The 10,236-nt window shown below is 42.4% G+C and overlaps 2 protein-coding genes across 4 annotated transcripts; one reads left to right on the top strand and one right to left on the bottom strand.

The window, feature by feature from the left end:
* Positions 1-807: 807 nt before the first annotated feature.
* LOC127770668 (aluminum-activated malate transporter 1-like) lies at positions 808-3,901 on the top strand. Its single transcript, XM_052296466.1, has 6 exons — positions 808-1,280; positions 2,033-2,173; positions 2,532-2,804; positions 3,074-3,186; positions 3,305-3,454; positions 3,548-3,901. Exons 1-6 carry the CDS (start codon positions 947-949, stop codon positions 3,899-3,901), a joined length of 1,365 nt encoding a protein of 454 aa, XP_052152426.1. The 5' UTR covers positions 808-946.
* Positions 3,744-9,869, bottom strand: LOC127770667 (digalactosyldiacylglycerol synthase 1, chloroplastic-like). Of its 3 annotated transcripts, none has more exons than XR_008017037.1 (8): positions 9,210-9,869; positions 8,641-8,673; positions 8,010-8,097; positions 7,444-7,925; positions 7,080-7,346; positions 6,661-7,010; positions 5,974-6,561; positions 3,744-3,857 (listed from the first exon to the last, which is right to left on the bottom strand). XR_008017037.1 is itself a non-coding variant. In XM_052296465.1 (7 exons), the coding sequence occupies exons 1-7, from the start codon at positions 9,786-9,788 to the stop codon at positions 6,030-6,032; spliced, it is 2,331 nt and encodes a 776-aa protein (XP_052152425.1). In that variant the 5' UTR covers positions 9,789-9,869; the 3' UTR covers positions 4,157-6,029. The 3 variants fall into 3 exon arrangements, 1 of the variants encoding a protein (XP_052152425.1); XR_008017036.1 differs by having other exon boundaries at positions 3,847-3,953; XM_052296465.1 differs by lacking the exon at positions 3,744-3,857 and having other exon boundaries at positions 4,157-6,561.
* Between the last annotated feature and the right edge of the window lie 367 nt (positions 9,870-10,236).

Below are 10,236 nucleotides of genomic sequence, written 5' to 3'. Positions count from 1 at the left end.
ACAACAATGTTTCCAAGTGAATGTACAAGTCATAATGGTGCACAATTACAAGTGGTGTTGAGAGCTACTGTACTATAGCAAATGTTAATTATGAGATTATATATACCACAAATAAAACAAACCAACAATTGTTGATTTGTACCCAGTGATACAAGGCTAATTAAACTTAACCCGGCCAAAATAGTCTAGTAGGAGTACTTCACATTTCCTCGGACCAGTGACATGATCATGAGCTGGCAATACCGATGGCATATCAACGACAACGAGAGCAACTAAACGAAGACGAGTCGAAACGAGAAACAACAAACGTAGCACAATATATATCTCAGTTCTCCATAATAAATACTCCTTCCGTTTCAGGTTACAAGACGTTTTAACTTTGGTTAAAGTCAAACTACTCTAAATTTAAATAATTTTATAGAGAAAAGTAGTAATATTTTTAACCCAAGACAAATATATTATGAAAATTTATTCAATTATAGATTTAATAAAACTATGATGATGTTGTAGATATTACTACTTTTTTCTATAAAGTTCGTTAAACTTAAAATAGATTGACTTTGACCAAAGTCAAAACGTCATGTAAACTGAAACAGATGGAGTAAAATAAAATGAAACAGCAGCAACAACAACAATATCCCAAGTCATTCTCCGAAAAAGTTGTTGATCCTGTCTGCAAAAAGGCGCCGCGCGCGCTCATGCATGTATGCAGCTGGCCCGCGCGTTCTCTGCACCGGAGCGCGCGAGCACGTCTATATAAGCGTCCCCTCTCCCCTGCACCCAGCCATCGTCTCCCGTGCTTCACTTGTAGCTATCTACTCCATCTATCAAGCCCCCAGCTCAAAGACGTACGTACGCGGCGCTAGCTATATATACTAATTAGCTACATCGATCACTAGCTATAGCTAGCTCGATCGATAACTTATCATCGTACTTCAAGGCGATCATGCAATCTGCTGCCGTGGAGACGACGCCGGCGGCGGCGGCGGCGGAGAACGGCGGCGAAGTGGTCGTCGTCGTCGGCGGGGGGTGGGTGGATGGATGCTGGGCGCGGGTGCGAGCGGCGGTGGAGGTGGCCGGGAGGTGGGTGGGCGGGCTGGCGAGGAAGGTGGGCGGGATCGCGGCGGACGACCCGAGGAGGGTGGCGCACTCGCTCAAGGTCGGGCTGGCGCTGACGCTGGTGTCCGTGCTCTACTACGTGACGCCGCTGTTCAAGGGGTTCGGGGTCTCCACGCTCTGGGCCGTGCTCACCGTCGTCGTCGTCATGGAGTACACCGTCGGTATGTAATTTTCTCTGTGTACCAAGCTAGCTAGCGCTGATGCATGCCAAGTACGTCGGGGTCTCACGGGGGAAAGTATTCTCGTTGAGACCTTGTTCGGTTAATCCCTATGAGGGAGAGGTTGAAGGAGATTTATTCTATACCTATGATGGTGTGGAATTATTCCCCTCAATCCTCTCTAATTCCCTTCAATCCCCTCTAAATCGAACAAGGCCTCATTGAGTTTCTTACTCATTGAGTTTCTTACTGATCATCATCACTTGAATAGTTACAAAACATTCTTGAGAAAATGTGATAAGTTGATCCTTAGTATATGATACATAAGTTATAAACACGCTTAAATTTGATTTATACAAATTGTAAAAAAAAGAATTACAAATGTACGTATACTGATTAGAGTTTAATTTACTTTTATAATTTGTAGAAATCGAATTTAATATTATATGTTTGTGAAGTAATATATACTATATCAATCTATTTGTCAAAATAAAAAAAAATAGTAGCTTTGGATAAACGAGGTTGAGGGACAAAATACCATCCCCAGAAAGTCGTCGTTGCCGCAGATGACGATACGTATATGTATACACGCGGGCGTACGTATCGTCGTAGCTAGGCGACGATATATATACGCTAGCTATATATCCTTGGTACCTACCACGCTCTACGTACGTAACTACGTACGCAGTACGCTATTAGTACATATCTCAGTGACGTGTTTGTGTTTTGGACGTACGTACGTACGTACGCGACAGGTGGCACACTGAGCAAAGGGTTGAACAGGGCCTTCGCGACTTTGGTGGCTGGGTTCATCGCCGTCGGGGCGCATCAGGTGGCTAACCGGTGCGGCGCACAGGGAGAGCCCATACTCCTCGCCGTCTTCGTCTTCCTACTAGGTATGTGTGTATGCATGCATGCATGTGTGTTTGTTGTTCTTCATTGACTATTCAATGTTTGGTAATGTTCGTAGGGTCTTATCTTTTCGCTTATGTTTATACTTATCAGCTAAAATTTGAATTTTCAACCTTAAATTTGTACTGATTTTAAAGTTTTTTCATTGTAGTTTATTTTTCAGCATTTGCTTTTAGATCACCAAAAACACTTATATAAAAGTTTTATAAATATGCCGGCGAAACGATGGCTATAATAGTTCATATGTTGTCATGCACTAACTTTTTTAGACGAGGAGAGAAGCAGTAGGTAGCTAGTAGCATGTACTTACCAGTGGCATTCATGTTAATTTGTTGATGGCAGCGTCGGCGGCGACGTTCTCGCGGTTCATACCGGAGATAAAGGCGAGGTACGACTACGGGGTGACCATCTTCATCCTGACCTTCAGCCTGGTGGCCGTGTCGAGCTACCGGGTGGAGGAGCTCATCCAGCTCGCGCACCAGCGCTTCTCCACCATCGTCGTCGGCGTCGCCACCTGCCTCTGCACCACCATCTTCGTCATGCCCGTCTGGGCCGGCGAGGACCTCCACAAGCTCGCCGCCGGCAACCTCGACAAGCTGGCCGACTTCCTTGAAGGTGCGTACGCACTGCTGCAAGCTGAAATGGCAGCTTGTGGCCAATATGTCACAGAAGAATAGTGTGCCCTTTCATGTTATTCTGGTTTCACTTATGTTTCTAATTAACTATGCCCTGCTTGTGCACAATACAACTGAAGGCAGAATTACAACTATATCATGTATTAAATTACTAATAGTAAACTTGTTACTCACATAGAGCTATAGAAGTAATATGCTACAGGCAGATTAATTCCACAGTGGGGCCTAAACTTTTATACATGAATGCAGGAATGGAAACCGAATGCTTTGGAGAAAGCGCTACGAGTGAGAGTTTGGAGGGCAAAGCCTTTCTCCAAGCGTACAAGAGCATACTTAATTCGAAGGCCACTGAAGACTCTCTGGTAAGCATACTATGCAGTTATATATATACATACCCCGTGCCGAGAGGCGAAGTCCTACAGACATCTTCAAGCAAGGTGGTGAAAATGATGCAATGTGACATTATTCCCAAAACTGCAGTGCAACTTTGCCAGATGGGAGCCTGGTCATGGAAAATTCAGTTTCAAACACCCATGGAGCCAATACCAGAAGATTGGAGCTCTTTCTCGCCAGTGCGCTTCTTCCATGGAGGCTATGGCTTCCTATGTCATCACACTCACAAAATCTCAGGTACTTACAACCTACAAATCATAATAATTTTCATGATCTAGACACTGGAACCCAGTTTATTGACCAATAGCTCGTACCTTTCCCTGATGACAGTATCCTGAAGCCAATCCTGAGCTGTCCTTCAAAGTACGAACAGCATGCAGTGAGATGAGCTCACACTCTGCTCAGGCACTCAGAGAGCTCTCGGCAGCGATTCGAACAATGACCGTACCATCTACAACCTCCATGTCTGCAGCCATCAAAGCTGCCAAAACACTCAGGAGCGAGCTATCAGAGGATAAAGCTCTGCTGCAAGTGATGCATGTGGCAGTTACTGCATCACTTCTTTCAGACTTGGTTACACAAGTAAAGAAAATTGCAGAATCTGTCGATAACCTGGCACGACTTGCCTGCTTCAAAGTCCCTGAAAAATCTCAGAAAGAAGTGGCTATCAACATCATGAGTTGACAAACTGACTACCTCGAGAGCATCAACACCAAATGGGACAAACTAGTACGGCCTGCAATTTTATTGTGTAGGAGTATTAGCAAGTGACTAATTCTTCGATGCTAGAAGTAATTATGATGCTGAACTGTAAAAATAAAACGTTGCAGCCTTCCGTACAACAAAGACTACTTATAAGCAGCTAAATATAAATGAACAGTTTTCTTCTTATTTTTGGGGAATGAGTGAACCGCTCCCTATGTGTTGCTGCGCCAAAGAAAATAACTGGACGACAATTATGGTTCCACAATATCCATTCAGATCATTTCAAAATTTGTGATGGTAAAGTAACAGATTTTTTCAGAAACTATTGAAGCAGAAAAAATGTGATATTGATATAACAAACATATTTTAATGGTGATATTTATCTAGTAAAATCAGACTGTCCTTTCTTTAATCATTTTTGCCAAATATTACAGCACAGGCCCGTGAGCTCATACAGTTTTCAGATTCATACACGTCACATATTCAAATCTAAAACTAAATAAAACCATACCAACCAGCTATCTACGTATGTATACGTATACGGTGCAGCTATTTTAAAACATCCTACAGATGGCATACACCGCTATACATAGATGAACACAGAAGATGAGCATAAAGCCTGCTATAATCACCACCAACACCTGTTTTTAAGTAGGACAAATTGCATAGTGTCCACGCATTGTGACAAATGCAAATAAATGTCATGTAAAAAATAATTATCTTTAAATTACAAAATTGTATATACAATACTACATGACATCAATAAACAGCCTATATATATGCAAGTACATCAATAAACTCATATATGTGGCCACAAAAGCCTTGTGGAGTGTGGAATGGGGTAGAGCACATTCTCACCTCCAACTCCTTTTAATATAGTAAAGATATTCTTGTAGAAGTAAGATAAACAGCTGAATTGGAAGATGATCCGCTTATAGGTGATAAAGTTGACCCGACTCCATAGATGCAAATCATCATCAACCACAAGTTATTGGATAACAGTGATTGGTGATAGATGGAGCGATTAGTTAGTTGATCTTTTGCACTGTCAACCACTACTGGGAACCAAGTTGCATGGGAAAAGGTACGGACTTACCTTTGAGGACAGAATTTTGAAATGGAGATAACAAGTCATAACTAATATGTTCCAACTGTGTGCTACTTTAGGGATCAAGAAGAGGTAATATAACAAGCAAGGTTCTTTATCCTTCCCATGTTACCATTTTGTTACCATGAATATAGCAGAAATACAACAATTTGAACTACACATAATTGGAATAATACCTACTAATCAACAATCACCACCAAACCGACTGCAGTGAAGCAAAGCATCCCAGCCCCTTATGCAAAGTAAATTACTATAATAAACCTCCTTATGAACAGTGAAGGATTAATGGATTACAAAAAAACAAAAACAAAACATTGCCAATTGGAGACCAAGCACTTATTTTAATGGTGCCGGAGTTGGTGGCTTATTCTTAATCCCATGTTAGTTCTACTTTTAGATGTTGCCATCTATTATTCTTTTTCATAGTGTCATAATTAAGCTTTTCTTTTATGTCATTGGTGCTCATCCAGTATGAAGTATATAAATATGAGAAACCATTGACATTAAAACTATTAAAAGGAACCAAGTCTACATGTCTTTGAGAAACTAATGACATTTTTGTTATCTATAATCTGAGACATTTAAGGATTAGAAGCCATATTAAGACAATTTGTAAGCTGGGTGCGACTTCCTAGCACAAAATGAAATTGCCTGTTCAATTTTTTTTTATCACAGATAGGATAGGCAAAAACAAAAGGCACACAAAAAGAATTTAAACTCCAGGACTTAACTTTCATTAAATTCGTTTATGTCAGAAAAAAGGAAACATCATACACGCATACTGCCATTAATACACCTAACCTATTTGGGTAACAAAAATGGATGTAGTATTTACAAGCAAAGAGTCTAAACAAAATTAATTCCATACAGACCCTAAAAGGACACTACAGAAGTACAGGATCTAGTCAGTGTGTGAACTGCATAACACTTAATAGGCACATACCTAATGAGAACATCCTTCAACTATATATATATTAGTTTAATAAAAGCGTCTTGACATCACCAGCCATATACAGGGTGTTGAACTTGGGGAGGCAATAGATTCAAATCCATGCATTGCTGTTTATCATAGTCACGTGTACCGGGAATTGCTCCTGTCGCCAATCTGAGGAACTCATTGCCAGTTAAGCAGTGATGAGCAAAGGCCAGTCCCCCATCCACAACTTCTGAAAGTCTAGGAAGTAAAGGTATCTTTCTCACTTTACTTCTCTTCCCATCTTGTCCAGAATAACCAATTTTGTTATTCAGAACTTTGTCAAGCTCTGAGTACTCCATGAATCTTTCAGTTGCTGCCTCCCATGACAAACTGTACCTTTGCTCAGGGGTCAAAGGTGAAGGTTCACTAGCCATGGCCTCTTTCACTCGGGCAACAAATTCTTCGGAAGTTTTGTATGTTAAGCAGTTGGGGAATGACTTGAAAAATTCGTTTGATGGATGATCTGCACAGATAACAAATTTCCCCATTGCAAGAGCCTCAGCTGTCGCTGTGCATAGAACATCACTGACACTTGGATTAATGAAAACCTTATACCTAAAATTAAGAAAAGAAAAAAGGCCATTGTCAATAAATAGTAAATGATAAGCCAGAGAATGAGGGTTCATTTTAGCAGCTTGCTAAAATGATACTCACCCATGAAGCGAAGAATCTGCATGGTCCCTTCCTTTGAAAAAATTGAGGCTCAAATTCAATTTCCTAGCAGCCATCTGCACTGCTTGTGAGTCCTCACCATTCCCATATACATCTACATTAAAGCCCTCCAAGTCACTTTTGTGTTTGGATAACAAATCTATAAGTTCTCTATATCCTTTAGCCCAAACCATCTTCCCAAGGAAATATGCTCCCTTTGTAAAGCTCTGCAGCCCATGCTCCTTATCAGCTGCTATTTTTTCACCAACCTTGAGGAACTTTGGATTTACACCATGAACGTTGCAGACAACAGACCTAGGTAGATCTTGAGTTGCTGCAGAAAGACGTAAAACCTGCATGCACCCATTATAAGTTTCACCCTAGCAATCAGGGCTTTTACACGAGACAAGCAAACACAATACCTTATGACAGTATGCTCTAGTCACCCAGTTGTTGATATGCTTAACAAGGAAAGCTTGAAGAGCTCCATTCTTCTCTCTCTTGATATACTCTAGGTAATTTGTGTGAACTACACCAATGACATGTTTAAACTTGTCGGTCCAACGCTTTCCATGATGATACCAGTTGAGATGCTCTGGTTCTTCCAAAATTGCTATATCAGCTTCACTCGAGGAAATGAATTGTGAAGTATCTCCAGCAGGAATAATACTACGTCGCTCCTTCGAAAACTGTATAGCATGAAATTTTAAATAAAGAAATTAAATCATTGGGGAAGAATAATGTATGGTTGAATACATCAAAATCAGATGATAACTGGATTTTTACCTTGCCAGGATAAAATGATATCTTAAAATTTGCTTCAAAGCCAAGTCTTTCCTGTAGCCAGTTCCTTATGTAATTTTCTTGTTCTTCTGGTGAACTGAAGGTGATATTATTGGGGTAAACTAGCTCTTGATCTGACTTACAGAGCCAAGGAACCACCAGTGTCACCTTCTGTTTTGTACTTCTTGCTAGATACGCAGCACGGAATAATGGATTGATTGCTGTCCCAGTCATCCATGGAAGACTTGCTGTTGTGACAATTGCAACATGCCGCCGGTTGTCCGAGAGCTTGTACTTTGCATGATCCTTCCAAAAACTTTCCTCTGTGTGATGCCCAGTACTTTCTAGCACCCTTGCTATTCTCAGATCAAGCTCATCAGTCATGTTTTCATTTCCAATTAAAGATCTATCAGCTGAAAGAGAATGATAAATGAGCCGGCCATTGTGTTTACTGTACAATGTCTCCACAATTTTGTCACATAAATCTGCATAATATAGAAAGATTTAACGATGGTCAGCACCAAAGTGACAAGAGTTGGGAAAGTGCAGGCAAATAAAACACGCCGTACCTCTTCTAATACCAAGTTGGTCCAGAAATGGTCCAGATTGCCGCACAAGATATGCCAGAATTTCAGTAAGATCCAGTGGGAGAACCTCCTGGATTGTATGCAAATATTCAGTTTAGAAAACACGCACTCTGTGAAATTAATAAGATGACATAACAATGAAGATTGCATTATCATTATAATCAACTGCTTTCAGAAAAATGCTTTATTAAAAGATATGATTTAGTTATACTCAATAATGCTGTGTCTAAGAATCTTAAAACTTGGACTTAAAGAAATTCAACCGCCATATAACTCAAGTACAGTCATTGTTACAATTTCAGTATTTCACTATGCCATTACAAAGCGATAAGCATCTAATTCTGACCTACAACTGGCTATAACGAAAATGTTCTGAAACAACTGAAAGTTTAAAGGTTAATCTAATATGTTGCATTTTGCAAAATAGTAGAGCATAAATGTTCTGAGAATCTAGCTGGACTGAACTAGGCAGCGAAAAAATAAAATCAAGTAAACCAAATTCAAGTTAATTAGGAAAGTGATCCAGAAGCATTTCTTCATCTGAAGTTACTAACTATTTGCCCTAAATAGCAGAAGATTTCCAACAGTTATGCTTAGTTTGTTCTGACATTACCTTGGATTCTTGTGACTCTTTGTTCAGAGATTTCTGCAACAAAATGAGAAACATGAATCAGTGATCCACTTAACACACAAAAATTGATGATCATATAATACACTTAGTGTTCTCAAAAGCATAATTCTGCACAAAATGCATCAGGCCGTCAGTTGTCAACTGATGTAAATGATATGGCTTTATGAGCAACTGGAATTGCTACTTTTTGGCAGTCCTTAAAAGTACTTTATTTCAGGGAAGCATTTCAATATTTTTAAATGATGGATTAGTCATATAGAGTTAGACAAAATATTAAACAATATATGAACAAAAATGGAGCAATGCCATGTTACTTATTTTTTGCAAATACACAATCCTTCTATTTGATGAAGCATTGGAACATGTATCAATCAATATGTAACTCCCTTAGATTCCTTTTCATGGATGCCAAAGTTCTACTAATGTGTAAGACTCAATTGCTCCATTCATTTATCAGTAACTTACAGAAAATGTACCTAAGCAAGTGGAAAGGTTTATCGTCCTAACCAAGTAGGAGCATATCATGATTTAAGATGGAACTTTCGAATTACCAAGCTCAACTTGAATTTCTCCACGAACTCGCCGCGGCCACGAAATCCACCAAACACCTCACTCGACAAGCTCCGGCGCTCGAACTCCTTCAGCCCGCTGCGTATCATCCTCACCACCTCCCACTCCTTCCTCCCCTCGTCGTCCGCGTGGCCCTTCCACCGCACGAGCCCCCACCTCCCGCCGCCGCCGCCGCCGCCGCCGCCCCCCTCGGCCACAATGGCGTTGCGGATCGCCGTAATCCCCGAGAGGTCGACGCGGAGGCTGGCCCCGGCGGCCTTGGGGGCCCATCCCGCGTCGCGCACCGTCGACGAGTACTGCCTCCGCAGCTCCATGATCTTGGGCTGGATCCGCTTCCGCACGAACTCCACCTCCGCGATGGGCGCCCCCGCCGCGACCGGCGGCAGCGGCGGGCCCGCGAGCGCCGACGCCGACGCGAGGAGGTGCTCCAGCTCCCGGTCGGCGCGCGCCCGCATCTGCCTCAGGTCGGCGCTCGCCGAGTCCCGCACCTCGCGCCACCCCTTGGAGATGAACGCGAAGGCGCCGCCGCCGCTGATCGGCGGCGGCCTCTCTCCGCCCATGACCTGGTTGGCTAGGGTTTGAATTCTAGAGACGCGTAGAGGAGGCGAGTGGAGGCGGGAGATGGTGGTGGGGAAGAGGAAGACGAGGACGACGACGACGACGACGGTGTGAGAGGCTTGGGGGGAAAGAGAAGGTGGGAAGCGTGTGATACTGACAGGTGGGGCCGAGGTGTCAGAGGAGTGGGATGCTGCCACGTGGGATTTGGTCCCTGTCAATCTTGACCTGTGGTGGGGGTGGTGACTTGGCACGGGGCGGTTTGAACTTTGAAATGATGTGGGGCCCGCGTATCCGAGTGGGAATATGCTTGCGTGGATGCCCAGTGGACGGACGGCCTAGCTTCGCGGTTCGCCGCTTGTGCTTTTGCAGTTTGCGTCTGCAGATGGTTCTGGATTTAACTAGTACGAGTACCCTTCTTCTTCACACATTTGACAGGAAGTGACTTTTTTT

This window comes from Oryza glaberrima, chromosome 4, assembly GCF_000147395.1.
Source record: "Oryza glaberrima chromosome 4, OglaRS2, whole genome shotgun sequence".
Classification (NCBI taxonomy): Eukaryota; Viridiplantae; Streptophyta; class Magnoliopsida; order Poales; family Poaceae; genus Oryza; species Oryza glaberrima.
This window is presented reverse-complemented; position numbering and strand designations above follow the sequence as displayed.